Here is a 24,296-nt window from a genome sequence, read left to right as displayed (position 1 = left end):
GGAATCGGCCGGCCGCTGCAGCGATCATGGCCCCCGGCCACTGCGCGGCCCGGTGCCAGGTACTCCACGGCCCGGCACCGGTCCGCGGACCGGGGGTTGGGGATCACTGATCTATAGGTAGTCCTCAGCTTACTTACCATTCAAAGTTACAACGGCGCAGAAAGAAAGTGACCGATGACCGTTCTTCATACTTACAACCTATTGCCACATTCCCTTCCCATAGCCACAAAATCGAAATTTGGACACTTTTGTCTCAATAAACAGCTAGGATTAAGAGTGGTCATAATGTATGTTAACATTTTTCTTTAGATAAATAAACGAAAGAGGCTACTTGAATGGAAACGATGCTGTTGGGCCTTTCAGCCCAGAATCACTCACAGTTCCACCCTGAAAACTATTTAGCAACTTAGAACTAAGGAGAACTTTCCGGACAGAACAATTAATCAGTGGAACAACTTGCCTCCAGAGGTTGTGAGTGCTCCAACACTTGATGTTTTGAAGATGATGTTGGATAACCATTTGTCTGAAGTGATGTAGGATTTCCTACCTAGGCAGGGGGTTGGACTAGAAGACCTCCAAGGTCCCTTCCAATTCAAATCGTCACCGCAAAACAAAAACACCCATCATTGGCACAGCTCATTTTAACACGTTTTAATTTATGCTTTTATTAACTTTTTACAATGTCTGTTAGAGCTTAATGGAGTAGAATGGCAGGATATATAAATCAAATTTAAAAAAAAAAAAAAACAATTCGGGAAAAGGCATCTCGGCACCATATAATTCATAGTAACTAGCAGCAAACGAAACAGTGGCAAAATGCTTTATAAACCAATAGCTATTGTTTTTCATAGCTATTAGAATAGTCACCATTCCTATAGTTGAATCTAAACTTAAATATGTACACATTAAACCAGAATTTAACTTTTGTTTATTGAAAAAGAAAAAAAAAGCATGCCATAAACCAAGAGTTTCAACCTACAACGGTTGGGGTACACATAAGACTATGCTAAATTCAAACATTTGTGCCTTGAAGAGGTTGGACTCGATCTGTGTTGCTTAAACTTGGATATTTTCAGATGGGTGGACTTCGACTCCCATAATTCCACTGGGTGGGGAACTCTGGGAGACAAAGTCCACCTGGGGAATTCTGGGAATCGAAGTCCACGCAGCTTAAAAGTTGCCAACTTCCAGAAATACTGGACTAGATGGTCTCCAAGGCTTTTAAATGTGATATGAAGGGCTTAGTGAAGGGCTCTCCAACCTTGACCCCTTTAAGACTTGTGGACTTCAACTCCCAGAATTCCCAGAGGAATTCTGGGAGTTGAAGTCCACAAAAGTCTTAAAGGGACCAAGGTTGGAAACTTCTGTTGTGTTGCGTGAATGCGTGAAAGGTTGTGTGTGTGTGTGTGCTGCAGAGAAGGAAAAAAGGACTTTCTCTAAAGAACTCATGGATAACAGGAATTGTACCATTATTTTCCTTTTCGTGCCCAGTTTTTGCACACCATGTGTTTCGCAACCTGCAAATTTGTAAACGGATGAAAATATTATAAAGGAGGAATTTACAGCAAACCAACTCAGGAATGACGTTTACCAACTTCTCTTTCTTGGAAAAATTCTGAAGCAAACACTGTCTCTTTGCTGGGGCCATTTCGCTTTCCTTCAATCAATGCTGCCCTGACAATTTTCCTGGGATTTCCCAAAAAAAAATTTAAAAGGCAGAGACGCGGCGGGAACCCAGCTGTACTTATGGTTGGGTTGGGAAGCGAATTGGCCAGGTCTGCCTGTTAGGTGCAAAGATTAAGGTGCAGAGGAATAAATTAAAATGAGTGAAATTACTCAAAAACTAGAAAAGTATGCTTGTAAATTTGAAAAGCCTGCCTGTGGGTGTGCTCACAAAATGTCTGCCATGGTGGGCGTGACCAGGTGTGATAAAGCACTCATCGATCAGCAGGTGAGGAGGACTTTCACCATCCCGGTGGAGCCTTGAAGCTAGTGCTTAGCTCTGTAGCAGGTCAAATCATCTGATTATTTAGAAGGATTTTTTGCAGACGAGACACACGGAGGAAGGAGACTTTCACAGCATCAGGCAGGCAAAGGATAAAACGATTGCAAACAAAATAAAAATTCAAATGAGAAGAGCTGATTTTGCTCCTTGTAGTAACCCTCCTTAAGGGATTTTATTCAACTGTCCAAATGGAAAGCGTAAATTAAAAGCGCAGAGCCAAAATATGGCAAAACTACAGCCAGCCCGGTTTGGTCATTCGGGGAGGCCAAATGAGAGAGAGAGAGAAAAAAAACCAGGAGACCAAGAGAAACATTTCTGTGGGTAGCCAGAAATGAACGGTGGAACTCCCTGCCCCAAGATTATTGAGTGCAAGATAGAAAGAAAAAGTTGCCTTCGCGCACCGCACTCAACCGCAGCCAATTTGGGCTCGGCGTAGTGCAAACTCAGCCGTTGCAAATTGCAAAATGCTACAGGACACACGCCGTTAATTGCGGCTCATCCGTGATTAAACAAATCGTAATTCATTCAAACTCGTTAACAGAAGCTAAAGCGATCTACAAAACAGCTCCCGGCTTAAAAGGAGAGCGCAGATTTGTGAAACTCCCCTTTTGCTCCTTTTTAAAACTTTGAAAAGGGGGGGGGGAGTTCAGAGCGCGTCCGACTTGGCGAAAATAAAGAGAGAAAACTACAGAGGTGGCATTGGCAACACGCAACGGTTTCCTGCTTTTTATCCCTTTTTTTTTTTTGCTCCCCAGCTGAACAATAAGCCAGCTGCCTTAGGGAAAACAGCAGGGGCTGAAAAACAGAAGTGGGGGCCCAGGAATTAATTGGGAACATTAAAACCACCAATGCTTCTCTTTCCCCCCCCCCCACCCTGAAAAAAGAAATTAAATTTTGAAACATGGATACAGTTCTAAATTATGAGAATTTTGCTACCGGGTTTTAAGAGCAAACATTTGCATCGTCGGGCAATGTTTGAAATCCTGGATTAGGCGCCTCGGCTAAATCACAATAAATCGGCCGATTTAAGAGGCCCCGCTGAATTATTTTCGAGCGGTTAGACACCGTTTCCTTGGCCCAAGAGAACGGAGGGGTTCAAACCTCTCAAACCCAGGCCTCTCTGCATCTCACAAGGACCGTCAGCGTTATGCAAGCGGGACGCGCGTTCTCCCCAAGCGAAAACAGCTTTCACAACAACAGATGGACAGGATAAAAAGGAGTGTGAAGACAACCACGAAGGGACAAAGAGTCCCTTTGTTGGTCGAAGGAGGGATGCGTTTGTGCCTCTCTTGAAAACACGCTCCACAAATCTTTCTAGTTTATCCTGGACACGGAGACAGATGTCGGATAAACCGTTAACAAGGCTCTCGGGGAAGAAGGAAGGGGCGGGAAAAAGAAATGAAAGTAAATAAATAAACGGAAAACAGGAAGACCTCCCCCCCCAAAAAACAGTTTTAAGTGTCAGCCGTACCTGGAGAAGTGGGGTGTTTTCCTGACCCGGTGTGTGTGTCTGTGTGTGTGTTTGTGTGCAGTTCGCTCTAAAAAAAATCACCCCTCCAAATTTCAGCCCAAAAGATTTGAAAAATCTTTACACCTTGGCTCAATTTAAGATTTAATTCAGACACATGGGGAAGACGGTGGCTTCGCCAGGGATCACATCGCTTCCCCGTCAAAAAAAAATAAAAATAAAATAAAATCACGAATTGGCAGCCACGTGGGACGCTTGGAAAATTTGTGCAAGCATCTGTTCGGCATTCTGAGATGATGTAGAGCCAGAAATTGTGCAAGCTACATTTTTTTTTGGGGGGGGGGGGGCGTTGTGCATTGTGAAACCCGAGCCTTTGTTACCCCAAGGAGCGCTGTGACGCTTCATTTTTTTTTAAAATCAAAACCACCGAAATTTAACCCGATTCTGATTTTTGTTTGCATTGCAACACAGATGGCCTCTTGGTGTGTGTGTGTGTGTGTGTATCACGCAGCTCTTTCGCAGGGGTGTTTCGAAGGGTGATTAACAACCGTAAGCGACTGAGCCAACATTAACCTAATTCCCACCATCCCCGTAGCACAAAAAGAAAAGTACGACCGACAAAACTTTCGGCTGCTACGATTTGTGTTTCCCCCCCCATCCATCCGCCTTCTTCCTTTAGGTAAAGGATGTGTTCATAATTATAGGAATTTGTGGTGCAGGATCAGGTCGCGTGGCAGTGACGAAGAAGGAGCGTGTTTCCAGGTTGGGTGGAACGACGGACTACATCTCCCATCCTCCTCCTCCTCTTCCAGCAGGCCAGCAGTTGTGCTGGAGGAGGGCAACAAAAGCAGTTTCGTTGACAACGTTGGGGTGCATAGTTCATGGAAAGCTGGGGACAAGAGTACCATTCTTAAATCGAACTCCTTGGTGATGATGAAGAAGGAACCTGTTTCCAGGTATGGTGGAAGGCTATATCTCCCATGCTTTTTCCTCTTCCTCCTCCAGCACACCTATGCTGGAGAAGGGGCAAGAAAGCTGTTTTAGGAGAAGGTTGTTGTGCCCGGGGTGTCAACATCGGGAGTTGCGACGCACAACGCATCAAAGTTAGTTAATGGAGAGATTGGAAGCAAAGGTACCCTTCTTAAGTTGCGTCTTTCCTCAGACGTACACACAAATCCTCAACTTCCACTTCACAACGACAACACCCCTCTTCCACACATGGCCTTGTTCTTAGGAGTCCTTTCTTAGACATGCCCTCATGTCAGAATCTCCTGCACATCCGCGTCCAAAGTCTGGTGCTTCTCCATCACCCCCAGAACGTCATCCAAAATGGAGGGTCCCAGATCTACGTGAAGGGAGAGCAGGGATCCGGCGTGGGTTAATAAGGGTTCGTCTCTTTTCTGCCCCTCGGCAAAGCCGTTCAGAGGGGCAGGGGGCTTGGAGGCCTCCGGGGCTTCGGAAGCCCAACCGTTGTTGGCCAGATGTTGAGCGTGGGCTTCCGTCGGCGGAGCAGCATGGTCCTTCTCATCCAAGTGGAGGCGGGGCGGCTTGGGCGGGGCTTGGGCGGAAGGTAAGGTCAGCGCCTGCAGGCCGCCGATGATCGGCAGAGAAATGGCGTTCTTGAGCAGCGGCGAAGGGATGTCCAACGACAGCGGCTCGTATCCCGAGAGCGTTGAAGTCCGCGAGAACTCGAAGGGCACCATGTAGTGTCCGTTCCCGTCGGCGTCCACCTTCTCCGATCTGGGCAGGAGATGGAACTTGCCTTGAAGGAAAGAGATGTCCCCGAACATGTCGTTCTCCCCCTGACTCCCGATGTGGATCGTGTGCCGGAAATCTCCCAGGGGGGGGCTGATCATCTCGGAAGACAGAATGTCGCGCAGTTTCTCCTTTTTGCCTCGGCGGCTCCCGCGCTTCAGATAGATGGGCACTTTGGTGGCAGCCATCTTGCCCAACACTAGAAAGGGGGAAGAGAAGAAACTGAGGATTCAAGGGTCAAGGCGGACCGTCAGAAGCTAATCGAGTGAGCTATAGCTGTCCTAACTGGATCCCGCCACGTTTGAGTTTAGCGGTTAAAGGCTCCAAGCTAGAAACCAGGAGAAAGGGAGTTCTAGTCCCCATCTTAGGCATGAAAGCCAGATGGGTAATTTTGGGCAAATCACCAGGAGGTGGTGAATTCTAGTCCCACCTTAGGGATGAAAGCAGACTGGGTGACCTCTTAGGCTAACAATCAGGAGACTGGGAGTTTTAGTTTCACTTTAGATATGAAAACCATCTGTGTGACTTTGGGTCAATCACCAGGAGACGGTGAATTCTAGTCCTGCCTTAGGCATGAAAGCAGACTGGGTGACTTCTTAGGCCAACCACCAGGAGACTGTGAGTTCTAGTTTAGATATTAAAACCATCCGAGTTACTTGGAGCCAATCACCAGGAGATGGTGAGTTCTAGTCCCATCTTAGGCATGAAAGCAGACTGGGTGACTTCTTAGGCCAACCACCAGGAGACTGGGAGTTCTAGTTTAGACATTAAAACCATCCGGGTGACTTTGGGCCAATCACCAGGAGACAGTAAGTTCTAGTCCCGCCTTAGGCATGAAAGCCAGCTGGGGGATTTGGGGTGAATCACCAGGAGATGGTGAATTCTAGTCCCATCTTAGGTATGAAAATAGACTGGGTGACCTCTTAGCCCAATCACCAGGAGACTGGGAGTTCTAGTCCGGCCTTAAGGCATTAGAGTCATCCAGATACTGCGGGCCAATCACCAGGAGACTGGGAGTTCTAGTTTAGACATTAAAACCGTCTGGGTGACTTTGGGCCAGTCACCAGGAGACGGTGAATTCTAGTCCCGCTTTAGACATTAACACCTTCTGCGTGACTTTTGGGCCAGTCTCTCTCAGCCCAACTCTCTCATCACAGGGTTGTTGTGGGGGGGAAACAGGAGGAGGGAGGTGCGTTGGCATCGTTTTGCCACCTCGACTCATTCGCAGAAACAATGAAGGCAGGATATAAACAAAGAAAATAAAAACGCAAGGAAAACTCACCTCGGAAAGACCAATTTCCCCAACACCGCTCAGCGCAAAGGGGGGGGGTTTCTTCTGGGGAGGGGTTCCCCCTTTCGGTGTGAGGCTTCGAAGAACCCACAGGTGTGACCCACAGATATTTAACGGTTCAGCAGGCACCCCTGAGCACCATTCTGAACTTCTGCAGATCAACCACGTTTCTTCTCGTACTTCAAAAGGAAAGAGAGAACCTTGGCAGGATTTTCAGCTGAGTCCCATCATCTCATCCACGTGCCAGGAACTGAAAAGGGAAAATAAAAACAGCCCTGTGAAATTAAAGTAATCAGTTGTGAAGGCTGACCGGATCTCTCTGTCGGGGATTTATACCCAGCTCTTGCCAGGCAACTGTTGCGTAATCTTTGGTTTCAGGAGAGAAGCCATCTTCGGGCTGAACATGACCTCTAAATCGGGGGTCCCCAACCTTTCGGTCCTCAGGGACCACTAAATTCGTAATTTTAAATCCCGCGGACTGCTAATACGATCTGCCTAATGACCGGCTGGGTGGGCGTGGCTAGGTGGTCATGTGACTAGGTGGGTGTGGCCGATTCAATGTCACTCATGTTGAGGGGCGTCTCATCATCCTCTACTTGCCCCTCCCCTCCCAGCCCCTCCTTGCCTGCCCGCCCGGGCTCCGTAGGGCCCCAACAGGACACAATTGCTGGAGCTAAGCAGCCACCCGGAGAAAGAGTTGGCAAAACAGCTCAGTTCAAATTGGATCTGGCTGAGAAGGAGGCTCAGCAGAAGCATCTCACTGAGGACTAGGAGCATGGGCTTTCCAAGCAGAGGGAAGACCTTTGGGAGTGCAAGGTCAGGTACTGGTGCCCGGAGGCTCAGCGGGTTGAGATGGTCAGCCAGTTCAAGGCCATGATGCAGTCCCACTGGAACGAGGCCCTCCGGCTCTTGCAACTGTCAGCGTTCCCAGGTAGGCAGGAAGCACAATCAGGTGAGCTAATTCCATTTTATGGCACGGCTACATTAATAGAATCTTGCCAGGCTAAAAGGACGAAACTCCTTCCTATTTTTTTTACACGCTAAGAAACCAGGGAAGGTTTCTTTCTCCACCCCTTGTACAGCTCCGGGCAATGTCCTCTCTTATCTGATTGTTCTAGCTTTTCCTTGCTCCACCCTGCAATGTTTTTTTCCCCTCACCTACCACTTCACCAAAAATCCGTCTGCAAAGCCCCTGAGCCACTTCCATTCCCAAAGTTAGGTTGGTTGGTTGGATGGATGGATGGATGGATGGATGGATGGATGGATGGAGACAGACAGACAGACGATAGATCGAGAATAGATGATAGTTAGATGATAGATCGATTATAATAGACAGACAGATGATAGATGGATAGATAGATTGATAGATAGATGATAGATAGGTAATAGAATATAGATAGACAGATGATAATGATATAGATGGATAAATAGATAGATAGATAGATAGATAGATAGATAGATAGATAGATAGATAGATAGATAGATAGATAGATAGATGATATAGATAGATGGATGGATGGATAAGATAGATAGATAAGATAGATCAGTGATAGTCAACCTGGTCCCTACCTCCCACTAGTGGGCGTTCCAGCTTTCATGGTGGGCGGTAGGGGTTTGCTGTAACTCAGCTTTATAAATTTTATAAAGTAAAGTTACTTCCCTACTTTATAAATCACCATTACTGTGGAACTGGTGGGCGGTTAGAAAATTTTACTACTAACAGAGATACAAAAGTGGGCGGTAGGTATAAAAAGGTTGACTACCCCTGAGATAGATAGATAGATGATAGATAGATAGATAGATAGATAGATAGATAGATAGATAGATAGATAGATAGATGATTGATAGATGATTGACAGATAGATAGATAGATAGATAGATAGATAGATAGATAGATAGATAGATAGATAGATAGATCAAATAGATCGATAGATGATATAGATGGATGGATGGATGAATGGATGGATGATAGACAGATAGATAGGCAGACACATGATAGATGATGAAGTTAGAGATAGATAGATCGATAATAGATGATAGACAGATGATAGATAGATATGATACATTTAGTTAGTTAGATCGATAATAGATCGATAATAGAATATAGACAGATGATAATGATATGGATGGATGGATGGATGGATGGATGGATGGATGGATGGATGGATAGATAGATAGATAGATAGATAGATAGATGATATAGATGGATGGATGGATGGATAGATAAGATAGATAGATAAGATGGATGGATAGATGACAGATATAGGCAGACAGATGATAGATGATGAAGATAGAGATAGATTGATAATAGATGATAGACAGATGATAGATATATGATATACATTGTTAGTTAGATCGATAATAGATCGATAATAGATAGACAATAGATTGATAGATACATTTTATATATAGACATAAATCCAATCAATCACAGATCCAATCAATCAACTTAGTGAAACAAAGGCAGTACTCCACCCCCCCCACCCCTCCACCCAAGATTTAGAGAAAGACGGCAGCTCCGACCACGCTTTTAGCCGAAAACACCAGCCTGAAGATGGTGAGTGGGACCTCGCCGAAACGTTGCCCAGACAATCTCAATCTTCCACGGGAAAAGACCCGAATACAACAAGACCAGCATACCTACCCCCATGATAATCTACGAATATATAGTACTTTGACTTACAACCATTTCATTTAGTGCCTGTTTAAAGTTACAAGTGTGCTAAAAATAAAAAAGGACATGATCATTTTCCATACTGACGACCCTTCTACCCACCCACCCCCCCTAGTCAAAGTGATCAAAATTGGCAACTGGCTCATATTAATGATGCTTTATAAGTGAGCCACAATTTATGGCCAGCCCAGGGAAAGGAAAATGTGTCGTTAAACAGCACAGTCCTTAAATGAAGTAAATAATGAAATCAGGTGACTGTGCCCGGTTTTCTTTTGCCACGGCCGTTCAGTGAAACCATGGCCGTTAAGCGAGCCATCACACAGAAGCCTGAGCTGGGAAGGACTCCAATGGTGATCACGCAACCCTGAGATGCCGCCATGGTCACAAGTATGAGGACCGGTCCCGAGTCACCTTTTTCTCAGCGCCGTCGCGACTCAAAATGGCGGTGGAACGAACGGTCGTAAGTCGAGTAATTGCCTGTAATTTTCGTTCTGAATTAAAGTAAACCAGAGCAACCGCAAAAACAATGATTATTTTGTAAAATGGGCTGTAAAAACCTTGCTCTTGAGCTGGCCTGTCCAGTCCTATTTATTTTTCCCCCTGCTTGATTCAAGCTGCATTAAGTCCTACCCAGCTTTTAACCGAGATAATTATGGGTTTTCTCCAACTGGAATGATCATTAGTTTGACTCAGCTCTGAGACAGCTTCCTGGGTGGCCCAGGGCGGCCATCGTCCTTCACAACATCCCTTTGCCACTTAGCCCGCCTCGCTGGCTCGTTGTGCGGGGAAAGGAGCCTGGAAGGAGTCTGCTTGGGATGTTAGCAACAGGTAGTCCTCAACTTACGATACTTCACTCAGTGACAGTTCGAAATTACCACGGCACTGGAAAAAGTGACTTTTATCAAGGTTTTTCGCACTTAACGACCGCCGTAGCCTCTCCCCACGGTCAAAACTGAGACACTTGGGAACTGACACACGTTGTTGACGGTTGCAGTCTCCCGGGGTCATGGGATTTTTGGCGACAAGCAAAGTCAATGCCAGATTCACTTAACAACTGTGGTTTTAAATTTAACAACTGCAGTGATTCACTTAGCAACGAAGAGCCGCGGTGGTGCAGTGGGTCAGAGTGCGGTACTGCAGGCTACTTCTGCCGGCTGCCCAGAAATTTTGGTAGGTCAAATCTCACCAGGCTCAAGGTTGACTCAGCCTTCCATCCTTCCGAGGTGGGTAAAATGAGGACCCAGATTGTTGGGGGCAAGAGGCTGACTCTGTAAACCGCTCAGAGAGGGCTGGAAAACACTGAAAAGCGGTATATAAGTCTATTGCTAGTTCTCCCTCCCTCCCTCCCTCCTTTCCTTCCTTCCTTCCTTCCTTCCCAGTGATTAGTACGAAAGGCTAACTCTGCACACTGCCAACAGTTCGACAGTTGGCTCAAGGTTGAGTCCGCCTTCCATCTTCCAAGGTGGGTAAAATGAGGACCCAGATTATTGGGGGCAAGAGGCTGACTTAGAGAGGGCTGCAAAGCACTGTGAAGCGGTATATAAGTCTAAGCGCTATTGCTATGGCAAGAAAGCTCGTAAAATGGGGCAAAATTCACTTAACAAATGTTTCACTTAGCAACAAACACTTTTGGCTCAATTGGGGTCATAAGTTGAGGACTATCTGTGCCCGGATTTGGATGCTTTCGGGACTGCTAAGTGGCCAGGAGTTGGAGCTCACCCCATCTGTTGGAGGTCTCGAACCCGGGCTGTCAGTTCTCCAGCTGACATGCTCAGTGTCTTTAATAATCGCTGAGCTATTGCGCCCCTATCTAAAATATGGGGGGTGCAAAAAGATTAATTTGGGGTCCCTTAAGCACTCCACTTGCATTTTTGACGTGCTTTCGAACTGCTAGGTTGGCCGAAGCTGGGACAAGTCACGGGAGCTCACTCCATTATGCGGCGCTGGGGATTCGAACCGCCGACCTTTCTGATTTCTGATCAGCGTCTGAGTCACAGAACTATAATTGCTGTAAAGAAGCTCAAAGGTTATTTCTATTTCTTTCGTTTCTATTTTTCTTTCGCACTTCATTTCATTTTATTATATAAAAATATGCGTATACACGCACACATACACACACACACAAACACGTTAAGTATATATGTTTGCAGATAGACAAAACCCAGCTGTAACTGACCCATAAAAGTGACTTCTGTGCTTTAATAGTTAATGGAACCTTTTCTTTAATTAAACCTTTTTTTAATTAAATGTAATTAAAAGCCTTCCTTTATGTCTGTTCCTTCCGGATGGCCTTTTCTTCCCCTAATCAGGCCCAAGTTTGAAATTATCACCTGTTGGTCTGCATCCAAGGGATGAATCTCTGGTTAATTCTATTTCGGACAGACTGGTACCCAGGGCTGTATTTACTGGGCCTCTGGCAAGGGCCGCATCCTGGCCTGAGGTCCAGCTGGTCACTTCTGCAGTTTTTGGCTGACACCGGATGTTTCTCAACTTCAATTCCCAGAATTCCCCAATCAGCCTTCCCTCCTTCTCATCTATCTTCCTCCTTCCTTATTTTTCTCTTTTATCTTCCTTCCTTCCTCTCATTTTACATTCCTTCACCCATCTTTATTCCTTCCTTCCTTCCCTCCAATCTTTATTTTTTCCTTCCCTTTTTTTCCTTTCCTTCCTTCTCCCTTCCATTAATCCCATTTTTATTTTTTTAATCTTCCTTCCTTTCTTCTTTCCCTTCCTCTAATTAGGAATCTAATTCCTAATTCCTTCAATCTTTATTTCCCTTTCTATTCCTTCCTTCCATCTTTTTTCCCTTCCTTTTATCTTCTTTCTCCTTCCTCCCTTCCCTTCTTTTCTCTATTTCCATTCATCTCTTTCTATTCCTTCTCTCCCTTCCTCTCACTAACCTTCCTTACTTTCATCTTTATTTTTTCCTTCCTTTTTATTTCCTTTCCTTTCTCTCTTCTTTCCTCCGCTCCTTCTTTTCCCTATTTCCCTCCTTCTATTCCTTCCTTTTCTCCCTTCCTCTAACTTTCCTTCTTTCCATCTTATTTCCTTCCTTTTATGTACCTTTCTTATGTTCCTAACCTCTTTTTTACCTTTTTACCTTCTTTCCTTTCTCTTCTTCCTCTCCTCCCCTCTCCGTCTTTCCGCTATTTCCCTCCATATCTCTTTCTACTCCTTCCTTTTCTCCCTTCCTCTAACCTTCCTTCCATCTTATTTCCTTCCTTATATGTACCTTAGGCTCTTAAACTCTCTTTTTAACCTTCTTTTTACCTTTTTACCTTTCCTCTTTCCTCCCTCCCTCTTCTGCTCTCCTTCTTTTCCCTATTTCCCTCGCTCTCTCCAGTCTCCTTCCTTCCCTCCGTCTCTTCTATTCCCTTCCCTTCCTTTTGCTCTGACCTCTCCCCACAGCCAATATTATTCGGATTACAATCGTTTTTGTTTTGAGGCCTTACCACCTTTTTATTCCTGCTAAAACAGCGACAGATTTTCTGCTTCCAAAGAAGCAGGAGGGCAAAGAATCTGGGCCAAACTGGAACCAGCCGGGGCAGCCTGCCAGCCTTGCCAACGTGCCCGCTTAATCTTTCTAGACGTTTCCGTGCGATTCGGAGCCACACCCAACGTTTTTACAGCAGCTGCCCTGGAAAACCAACTCAACCTTTCTCATCTGACCCAGGTTATGACCTTACAGATAGAGAGAGAGCAAAGATATGGGGTTTTTTCCACTGCTATTCTAGGCACTCCTCAACTTACGGCCGTAATCGAGCCTTGGTTAAGTCACTGTGGTCATTAAGTGGAACACTGTGTATTTTTTTTGCAGTGGTTGTTAAGCGGATCCATTTTACCCAATGAGCTTTTTTTAATTTTTGCCAGAATACGTCAAAAATCGCGGCCACAGGACGTTGCAAATGGCCATCCTCACCTTACAGCCACATTTGTTTAGCGACCGTTTGAACTTAAACAAGTGGTTCACAACCAGCCTTCACCCTTACGACCGTCACGTGATCAAAACCCAGCAATTTGGCAACTGCCACGTATTTATGACGGCTGTGAACGCCGTTTTGCGGCCTTCCCAGCCAGCTTCCAAGAAGAGACGGGGGTGAAAAGCGGATTCGCTTAAAGGCCACCTGATTCACTTAACAACCGCAGTGATTTGCTTAGCAACCTCGGCACACGCAAAAAGGTTGTAAAATCGGGCACAACCGACTTAACCCCCTTAAACAACCTTGCTTAGCGATAGAAACTCTGTCCGGAATTGTGGTCATAAATCGAGGACTATCTGTCTGTGAATGTAAGGGCGAACTCAAGGAAATTTCCAATCGTGAACTTTCGGCCCAGATGCTGGCTGAGGGTGGGAAGTGGCTCTTAAAAACCTCATCCCACAAATACACAAAACCCACAATTCAACGTAATCCCAGACTGACAGATTAATGGAGCCCGCTGGCTTAACCAGGAAGCATTTATTTATACTAAACATATACACAACTTTTGTGTTTTACAAGCAAACTTCCCAGCCAAACCAGTAACACAGCATAAAAACCTTTCCTATCTGACTTTCACACACACACACCCAAGTTGTGAGCACGGCCAGGACCACCGCTAAACGTGGCTTTTAACGCTGTTTCCGTAGCTCAAAACTTTTTAAAAGACTTTCGATCATCCCTTAAAATTTCGGCAACTTCCTCCTACAGTCCGCGTTCGAAAGGACAAGCCGGGAATTCACGGGTGGCTTTCATCGCCGAGCCATAAACCGCGGTTTGAACAAACCACAATCCAAACTTTGTGGCAAGGGGCAGAAACAAACACTCCGTGAGAACAACAAGCATCAAAATTGGCAATTGCATTGGAATATCCTCAACGCGGCCCCCCCTCCCGCTCCATGGCAAAACACGAGTAAACCTAGTTAATGCTTTAAACCGCCTCGTTTCACAACCCTGCAGCCACCCAGGGATAATCCAGATGCCCCCCTCCTCTCTTTTAAGATCCGATCCCTGTTTTAAGTCCTGAGCACGAATCCAGCCCAGCTGTCCCTCAAATCCACCAGCAGGCCAGCTCTAAAAAACCCCAAACAAGCCACAATTATCCCACACCCAACTTTTCCGTATCCATTTTAAGAAGATCTTCCAACTTAACACCCCCCACCCCCAAAATCATCTCCCCACAACCACGCCCTGGCTTAATTGCAGCTTAAACCAGGATGGGGCAAAGCAGAATGGGGCGTGTAAATTATAAAGAGAGGTTTGCACCAAAAGCTTTTTGCACGCTTGCATGCCATGGGTGTGTCTTGCCGCCGACCATGGAGCTGGACAGGGCCCAGCAGGAGGGGGAGATGAGGAAGGGGTGCTCTTCCCCCCCCCTGCATGACGTCGTTTTCTTGGGATGTGAGTCAAGCCACTCACACACCAGAGAGAGAGAGTGTGTGTGTGTGTTACATGATTTGGCTGTGTTTGGAGCGATCAGAGTGGCGTTAAGAAGATTCCACCCCTGTTGCGTAAGGCTCGGCGTTACAACATCTGGAAAACAACACACGCACACGCACACACACACACACGCTCCAACCTTCCCACCCTCCCCCGAGCTGTCAGGTTCCCAAATATAGCCAAGGGGTGCGAAACACGGCTCCCAAACTAGAGGCCTGTTTCCCCCCACACCCACCCACCCCGCTGATTTTTCTGCTTCTTTTGCACAAACATTGTTATTTCGTTGTTGTGCTTGTTAAAAGCTTTCCAGAAACTTCCTGCACAGAAGAGAGGAAAGGGGGGGGGGGTAGAAATGCCTCCCCCCACCCACGTTGGTTTGTGGAGGGGGGGGGGGCTGAAAGGGGAGGAGGTTGCCGAAAGGTGGAAATGCTTTTGTGCTTTGCAGTTGGCAATGCAGTTTTGTCCTCGGTTTACGACAGCTGGTCCCTGCGACCAATAAGAACACATAGATTAGGCCTCCTCCGTATCCCATCGGCCAGCCAGTGTCGGCTGGCAACCACAAGGAGGAGGGCCTTCTCGGTAGTAGCCCCGACCCTTTGGAATGAGCTCCCCGTGGAGATTCGTACCCTCTCCACCGTCCAGGCCTTCCGCACAGCCCTTAAGAACTGGCTCGCCCGTCAGGCCTGGGGATAAAGATAGTTACCCCTCCCGAATGATGAATGTATGTTGTTTACTATTTTATTATATGTTTCTCTCTTAATGTCTGTATTCCCCTTCCCCGATTTTATGTGAGCCGCCCTGAGTCCCCTCAGGGAAAAGGGCGGCCTACAAATATTAATAAAATCACTAAAATCACTAAAAAAAAAATTAGCGACCGTTTTCGCCACTGCAAAAAAAAGGGGGGGCTGACTTTTCTCCCCCACACTTTACGGCTGCTGTTGCAACATCTCCACGGTCAAAATCCAGGCCCTTGGCCACCGACTCAGATTTACGACGGCTGCAGGGTCACATGGTCCCCCCTCCTGCGTCCCCTTCAGATCAATCGAGTCCATGGGGGAGAAAGCCAGATTCACTTTACAACCGGGGGGCGGGGCGGGCTAATTCATCAACGGCAGCGCTTCGGTTAACAACGGCGGTGAGGAAAGGTCGTAAAACGGAGCAAGGCTCCCTTGGACAAAATGTCTCGCTCAGCAACGGAAAATCTGGGGCTCGATTGCGGTCGTTTTAAGTCGAGGACTACCTGAAAGGAAATGGGTGGGTGGGTGGAAAAACAACCCCACAATATTTGGGGACCTTTAATTTTAGGATGTTTTCTCCGATCGGATGTTGCTCGGTGGATGTCGGGACTAGCAATTCCCGGAAGGGTCAAGATTTTGGAAAGAGGGGTGTTGTTTGAAAGGTTGGAGAAGGCGGATTCAGAACACAACACAACACAACACAAGAGTTTTCTCCCTCCAATTTTTCACCCCCTTGGTGACTTGCACCCATCCCCTATTATCTGCGGCTTGGGGAAACAAATGAGGCCAGGTTGAAATATTTGGGGCAAGGCGGGAGAGAAACAGGGGAAGCCTATCAATGGCTCCTTTATTTTTTAAAGCCATTAATGGAGCCTCCAGGTCCAGGAGCAGTCTACCAGGGAAAGAGGGCAAAACTGGGCAGGCATCCAGGAGGGTTTGTTCGCTTTCCTACAAGACCCACCATTGAAATCCTAGCAGCCTATCATTCCCTACCCACACCCCAAATTTGGATGAGATTTTGTCTGCAACGGCTGTTAGGCCCAGGGAAAGGACACCCCAGATGACAACACCCCCCCCAGGCCCGTTTGCCAAACATTGGCTGGGTTCACACGACCCTCTTAAGATAAGGATCCCCCTCCTCCACAAACCCACCCAGCGATTCCACTTTTCCCCCCCAGCAAACTAAGTTGATTGGCTTATGGTCCTGGAGGAGCAATCTTCCAGAGGATGAGAATCCTGCCTCCTGTAAGCCAATTAACCAGGGTTAGACCAAGATTAACCCAGCCTGGGTCACGGGGGGGGGGGGAACGGGACAGAGGGCAGGGCTTCCGAAGGGGGTTTCGTTGAGTTTTCTGGATGTCGGTTTGTTTGTTTGAATTTATGGAGCCCTGCCGAGGTTGAAGTGTTTTGGAAAGAAAGAAACAAACTTGCGGAAACGGATCGCAAATAATAAATATATATATTACAACATAACAGAAAGCGAGCCAGCCCGAAGGAGGGAGGGAAGGAGGGAGGGGGGGGGGAAACCCGGAAAAAAACAGCCCAAGCAAACTTTAAATCATGGTTAGCATTGGGGGCTCCCAGCTTTCTCACCCACCCCCTCAAAAATAAAGTTTAAACACCACATTATTTGAATTCAAGTGAGGGGGAAGCAAAATAAATACATAAAAAATGCGGGTTTATCACTCAATTCCCAAGAGGCGGGAGATGAACCCCGCGTTCACACGTTACGCCCCGCGGGAAGGTGGGAAGCGCGTCCGGAGCGCCCAAACTCGAAAACGCCGAGTGTCAGGATTGCAATTGATCCCCCGGAGTGGTGGGGTTAGTCCAGCAAGAGCGCCTCTGAGCATGGGCAGAGCGCTTTCTCTCCTTCCCAGCCACCTAAAATCGGACCTAATCCGAGTCGCGGACCCGCTTTTTGGAATCAGTAAAGGGAAGGACGGACGTGGAGAATCTCCAGCAAGACCACCTCTGAGCATAGGCAGAGCGCTTTTCTCTACTTCCCAATGGGGGAAAAAAAAGAGGAATGAAGAAAGAAAAATGAAGAAGTAAATGCAAGGGGGAGGAGGAAAATTTCCGTGCATGCAAGCTGGCGTTTCTTGCCTTGCGCAAAGACTTACCCAGCCGAGCGGAGCACGCCAAGCGAGCTGCGTTCCCACGATCAATTCCAAGCAGAAAGATTAAAAGGCTCGCCGGGCTGCGCTCGCCACCCCTTCGGCCACGCCCCTCCTCGCACCCCAGCCAATCCGAGCTGGCTGCGATAAATCCGGACCGCCTCTCCGAGCCCCGCCCCTACACACACACACACACACACACACACACACACACACACACACGCGCGCGCACACACACAAGAACAGAAAAACATTTTTCACTTCCGAAGCTTTTCTTGAGAAACTTTTGCCCTCCGTCCTGGCTTCATTTGGCTCGATCGTGGTCAAACGCTGGCTCGGTCGTGGCTTATTCAAGGGTGAGGGTGTGTGTGGTTTGCATACAAACACACACACACACACACACACACAGTTTGCAAATCGAAGATTTGTCTCTAAACCCAAACCCGTCCATCGTGGTCAAACGCTGGCTCGGTCGTGGCTTATTCAAGGACCAGGGTGTGTGTGGTTTACACACACACACACACACACACACACACACACACACAGAGTTTGCAAATCGAAGATTTGTCTCTAAACCCAAACCACGCGTGAGAGTTTTTGTCTCACACAGGATGGAAAGTTGACCGATCCTTTCGTAGTGAACTAAACCATGGTTTGCGTTTTAACCCTGATGTATGTCAGATGCTGAGCCTAACATTTTCCAACCGTTTTGTGGAGTTTACTGTCTCTGTGCAAGCTTAGGGTGTTTCTCTTTTAGAGTTCAGGTTGTTTTCTTTAAAAGGAATTAAAAAATAGAAACTAATACAAATATAGACCTCGAAGGAACCTAGAGGTCTTCTAGTCCAACCCCCGCTGCCCAAGGCAGGAGAGGAGACCATATATCATCATGGACAAATACGTTGTCTGGAATGTCTTGCCAGCATTCAGATGCTTTTTGAGGGGATCTTAGATCTATTATTCTAACGCTCCTTGAAACACCAGATTGGTTTAACCATGGTTTGATGTTCCATCTTAAGACATCAATTCTTGGCTAAGCCAGAAAGAGAATATGATTCTTCTCCCCAAAGTAGCTCTATTGATCTGTCCTTCTAAACCAATGGTTCCCAACTTGGGGCCCATGCCCCACAAGGGGGGGGGGGATTTGATTTTTAATGGGGGCAATTTGAACCTTGTTTAAACCAAGTTAATGGCCTTTTATGTTTCCTCCATGTGAGTACAGTTCACTTTTTGAGTAAAGTAAGAATTATATGTGAGGGGAGAGAAGGAATAGGATTTTAGAGATGCTTAGGTGGGGCATGGCTAAAAAAAGGTTGGGAACCACTGTTCTAAACTCTTTGCAGGTTTAGAAAAGCAATCCCATTTTGCAAAAAGAAACTGGCAAGAATAGCCAATACTCCGGAAGACAGGCTTAAGATACAGAAGGATCTTGACAGACTTGAACGTTGGGCTCTATCTAACAAAATGAAATTCAATGGTGGAAAAAGTCAGGTTCTACATTTAGGCAAGGAAACCAAAATGCACAGGTACAGTATAGGTGGGACCTTGCTCAATAGTAGTAACTGTGAGTAGGATCTTGGAGTCCTAGTGGACAACCATTTAAAGAGGAGCCAGCCGTGTGCAGCAGCTGCCAAAAAAGCCAACACAGTTCTAGGCTGCATAAACAGGGAGAGAATCAAGATCACGTGAAGTGTTAATACCGCTTTATAAGGCCTTGGGAAGGCCACACTTGGAATACTGCATTCAGTTTTGGTTGCTACGATGTAAAAAAAGATGTTGAGACTGTGGAAAGAGTGCAGAGAAGAGCAACAAAGAGAATTAGGAGACTGGAGGCCAAAACATATGAAGAACGGTTGCAGGAACTGAGTATGTCTAGTTTAATGAAAAGAAGGACCAGGGGAGACATGATAGCAGTCTTCCAATATCTCAGGGGCTGCCCCAAAGAAGAGGGAGTCAAGCTATTCTCCAAAGCACCTGAGTGTAGAACAAGAAGCAATGGGTGGAAACTAATCAAGGAGAGAAGCAACTTAGAACTGAGGATAAATTTCCTGGCAGTGAGAACAATTAACCAGTGGAACAACTTGCCTCCAGAAGTTGTGAATGCTCCAACACTGGAAGTTTTAAAGAAGATGCTGGATAACCATTTGTCCGAAGTGGTGTAGGGTTTCCTGCCTAAGCGGGAGGGGGGGTTGGACTAGAAGACCTCCAAGGTCCCTTCCAACTCTTTATTCTATTCTATTCAACTTGGGGGAAATGTGCAATTTCAGGACGGATGTTGCTTTGTCTCTTAAATTCCTTTTTTGCAGGTGTCTGGGCAAGCAGCAGCCAAAGGGTTTTGAGAAGTGGTGCTCTGTTATTATCCGTTGAAGTCCTCAAATGCTACGGAACAAATAAAATGCTAGGTTCAAAAGTGAGAGCTTTCAACAATAACAACAACAAAAATTTAAGCTGCACCTTGGGTGGCCTAGGAGAACTTAGCATTTAAATTTCTGCTGGAGCCGATCCTCACAAGATTGCCGTAATCATTAAAATGCTATTAAGGGATCTATAGGCAGAATTCTTGGGAAGATTATTTTCCTTGATCGCATTTCCGTGTGCCGGTATCTGCAACGTCGGAAGAATCAGGGAAAAATAATAATAAAAGCAAATGTCCCTCGAGAAACGGAGTGGAAAATAAACAGATTCAGGATCTGCTTTGAGGAAATGACTTTGCTGGATCAGCTAAAGATGTACAGTGTCGAGATCTCAAGGACGGTATTGGAGTCATACGGGTAGTCCTCGACTTACGACCACGGTTGAGCCCAAAACTTACCTTGCTAAGTGAGACATTTTAAGTGAATTTTCCCCTATTTTCTTACCACTGTTGCTAAGTGAGTTTTGCCCCAGTTCTTGCCACTTTGGTTAAGTGAATCGCGGCGGCTTGTTAAGTTAGTCACACCGTCGCTAAGTGAATCTGGCTTCCCCCTTTGACTTGGCTCATCAGAAGGTCGCAAAAGGAGATCACGTACCCTGGGGACGCTGCGGCCGTCATGAGTATGAATCAGATGCCAAGGATCTGGATTTTGACCGCGTGACCACGGGGATGGTGCAATGGTCGTAAGTGTGAAACAATGCCATAACTCACTTTTTTTCAGTGCTGTTGTAACTTTGAACGGTCATTAAACAAACTGTAGTAAGTGAGGACTACCTCACTTAAATCAAGCTTTTTTTTCTGGGACAACGGATTCTGCTTTGCCTTTACTATTTTCCCACCGGTTGACTTAAATCAAGGGGAATTTTAAAATGACAGGCTGCAAGAATCAGGGAAGCTTTTACAGGTTCTAAATCAGGCGTGAGAGAGATAAAAAGAGGAAGAGATTCAATGAAAATGCCCTGTGTTGCAAAACCTTGCATTGAATTCATCCTTAGTGGCTGATGAATGCGTCACACTTTTGATTTCTCTATCCTGAAACTGGGTTTCTAATTTTGCATCGTGCCAATGACATTTTTTTCCCTTGGGAAAAAAACAACAACAACAATCTGAATTTCTAGCATCTTAAAGCGAAGTTTAGAGCGGGGTTTCCCAAATGTAGCAACTTTAAGGTGAATGGACTTCAACTCCCAGAATTCTCCAGGTTTTGAGATAGGAGGACTTCGGCTTCCAGAATCCCCCAGCCAGCATGCTTGAAGATGGGTGGACTTCAACTCCCAGAATTCCCCAGCCAGCTTGCTTTAAGATGGTGGACTTCAACTCCCAGAATCCCCATCCAGTATGATTTAAGATGGATGGACTTCAACTCCCAGAATTCCCTAGCCACCATGCTTTAAGATGGGTGGACTTCAACTCCCAGAATTCCCCAGTCAGCATGCTTTAAGATGGGTGGACTTCAACTCCCAGAATCCCCCAGCCAGCATGCTTTAAGATGGGTGGACTTCAACTCCCAGAAGCCCCCATCCAGTATGATTTAAGATGGGTGGACTTCAACTCCCAGAATCCCCCAGCCAGCATGCTTTAAGATGGGTGGACTTCAACTCCCAGAAGCCCCCATCCAGTATGATTTAAGATGGGTGGACTTCAACTCCCAGAATCCCCCAGCCAGCAAACGGTCATCCCCCCCCCCTCTCTTCTTCCCCTTCTAGACACACTTTTTGTATTTCAATATTTTTCTTTGCCATAGCAACAGTTGTTTTAGTTAACAACCGAGCTTCCCTCTGCCTGGTGAGGAAAATTAAACTTCTGAACTTACCAACTAAGAGGTCGAACAAGCTACAAGCACTGGAAGGATTCTGCGCAGGGAGTCCTTGACTTACGACCAACTTATTTAGTGACCGTCGTTACAACGGAACAGGTAGCCCTCCAACAGTTCCTTTAGCAACCGTTCAAATTTACCACGGCACTGAAAAAAGTGACTTAGGACTGTTTTTCACACTTAACGACCGTTGCGGCATCCCCGTGGTCAGGTGATCAAAATTCAAATGCTTGGCAACTGACTCGTATTTATGACGGTTGCATTGTCCTGGGGTCATGCGATCCCCTTTTGCGACCTTCGGACAAAGCAATGAGGAAACCAGATTCCCTTAACTTAACTAAAGTTGTTAACTTAACTGCAATGATCCACTTAAGAACGGTGGGAAGGGAGGTCGTAAAACGGGGCCAAACCCCCTTAACTAACGTCTTACTTTTAGCAACGTAAAATTTCAGTCTCCATTGTGGTCGCCACTCGAGGCACCAGCTGTATTGTAAACACGGATCTATGACCGGACTTCGCACTCGTGACCCTTGAGCATCTCTGCAGTCACGGGAACCAAATCCCGGGGTCACGTGATTCCCCATTTGTGGCCTTCCCAGCTGGCTACTGGCCAGCCAAGCGAATGGGAACAGCTGTTTTCGCTTAAAGACCGGACGCTTTGCTTAACGACGGCTGCGGCCGCTGAATGATTCTTGCAAAAAAAATAAAAATCTGCTTTGCTAGTTGTGGGTTTCTTTCCCCAAACGGTTTCCTTCTCTTGCAAAGGGAGGCTTCTGGTTTTCTGCCTCATTCTAGGGATGCTTGAGAAAAGGCCGCACAGATTTCATCTTGGCTTGGCTGCTGAATTTATATTTCAAATTTAAAAGGAAGAATTCAGATCGAAGAGGGGGGGATAGAGCCATTTAAGGCAGGGGTCCCCAACCTTTCGGACCTCAGGGGCCACTAAATTCATAATTTTAATGAGCTGCTAGGCTGGGTAGGCGTGGCTAGGTGGTCATGTGACTGGGTGGGCGTGGCCAACTCGATGTCACTCACGTTGAGGGGCGCCTCGCCATCCTCTACTCGCCCCTCCCCTCCCAGCCCCTCCTCGCCTGCCCACCCCGGGCTCCTTAGGGCCCCAACAGGAAGCAGTTGCCGGAGCTAAGCAGCCACCCGGAGAAAGTGTTGGCAAAACAGCTCAGTTCAAATTGGATCTGACCGAGAAGGAGGCTCAGCAGAGGCACCTCACTGAGGACTAGGAGCATGGGCTTTCCAAGCAAAGGAAAGACCTGTGGGAGTGCAAGACCAGGTATCGGCGCCTGGAGGCTCAGTGGGCTGAGATGGTCAGCCAGTTCCAGGCCGTGATGCAGTCCCACTGGAACGAGGCCCTCCGGCTCTTCGCCACCATCAGTGCTTCCCTCCAGCCTTCGCCCAAAGCCCCCCACCAGGAGGCCAAAGCAGACCCCATGTCGGAATTTCTGCCCCCCTTTGCCCCCCACAAAAAGACCTCAAAGGGGGAGACTCTCTGCAGCAACACAAGCGTTCATTGCACGTATCCGTCCCAGGGGCCGCAGTTTGAGGACCCCTGATTGAGTGCAATATAAAAAAGGCAAATAATTTTTCTGAGGACCCCCAAAATTTTCTCACGGACCCCCAGTTGGTGACTGCTGATCTTAGGAACCACCATTCCCAAAAACACCATTTGGAGCCTCTTAACCCTTCCAGAACTTCAAAGCCAAGGTGCTAACCATCCATCAATCAACTGAAAGGGGACTTGAGAGGTCATCTAGTTGCTGCCCCTTCCGAGAATTTTGCAAGCATTTCACTTCTGGTTAAATGTTTCCGCAGAATTGTTCTCCCGGTAGGTTTCCGATCCTTCTCCCAAATTTCAGTGTCCGTTTTCCACATCAGCATTCAGATATATTTCGGCGGAATAAAACCTTGGGGATGTGTCTTGGCGCATAGCCTGCAGAGTTACGGCCGAGAGCTTTCCTTATCTATCTTTGAGCATGTCTGATTAAGTGTTATGTTGACAGAAGCTGTTTTTTGTGTGTGTGTTTGTGTGTGTGTGTGTGAGAGGGGGGGATGGGGGAGGAACTAATCTTTCTTTGAATGCCGTCCAAATTCTAGATTTTGCAGATTATCAGACAGGCCGGAAATGAGAACAAATTAAAAAAAAACAGAGGAAGCGTTTCGGAAATTAAAGAGAGGATGTTAAAAAAAAAAAAAGTCAGCTTCTTCGGTTTCTTAGGAAAGTAAAAAGATTGTGGGGAACTGAAGATTACAGAAGGAATTCTGGACAGAACCGACAAAATGGATTCATATTCTAGGATTAGCAGGTTGCCTCGGCGCCTAAAGTGGGACATGATTTCAAGCCTTGGAAAGGAGACCACCAGGACATCACGCCGCCAGCTGCGGACTACACCCTGGGAACTGAAAATATGTCCCTGCCATGGCTCGCGGCTTTCATATTGCAGGCAGTCCTCGGACTATGGCCACATTGAGCCCAACGTTTCTGTGGCTAAGTGAGTTCCCCCCTCCCCCATTTGATGAACATTTCTGGCCACCGTTGTTAAGTGAACTGCTCCCGTTGTTAAATTGAGCAACACGGTGGTTAAGCAAAGCCGACT

The 24,296-nt window shown here is 46.7% G+C and overlaps 1 protein-coding gene across 1 annotated transcript; it reads right to left on the bottom strand.

The window, feature by feature from the left end:
* Positions 1 to 4,671: 4,671 nt before the first annotated feature.
* On the bottom strand, positions 4,672 to 17,527 carry CDC42EP2 (CDC42 effector protein 2). Its single transcript, XM_087705266.1, has 3 exons — positions 17,468 to 17,527; positions 6,511 to 6,769; positions 4,672 to 5,427 (listed from the first exon to the last, which is right to left on the bottom strand). Exon 3 carries the CDS (start codon positions 5,414 to 5,416, stop codon positions 4,730 to 4,732), a length of 687 nt encoding a protein of 228 aa, XP_087561392.1. The 5' UTR covers positions 5,417 to 5,427; positions 6,511 to 6,769; positions 17,468 to 17,527; the 3' UTR covers positions 4,672 to 4,729.
* Positions 17,528 to 24,296: the final 6,769 nt, after the last annotated feature.

This window comes from Thamnophis sirtalis, unplaced genomic scaffold (assembly GCF_051295495.1).
Source record: "Thamnophis sirtalis isolate CommonGarterSnake01/CBP01778 unplaced genomic scaffold, rThaSir2_p1.2 scaffold_2, whole genome shotgun sequence".
Lineage (NCBI taxonomy): Eukaryota > Metazoa > Chordata > Lepidosauria > Squamata > Natricidae > Thamnophis > Thamnophis sirtalis.
This window is presented reverse-complemented; position numbering and strand designations above follow the sequence as displayed.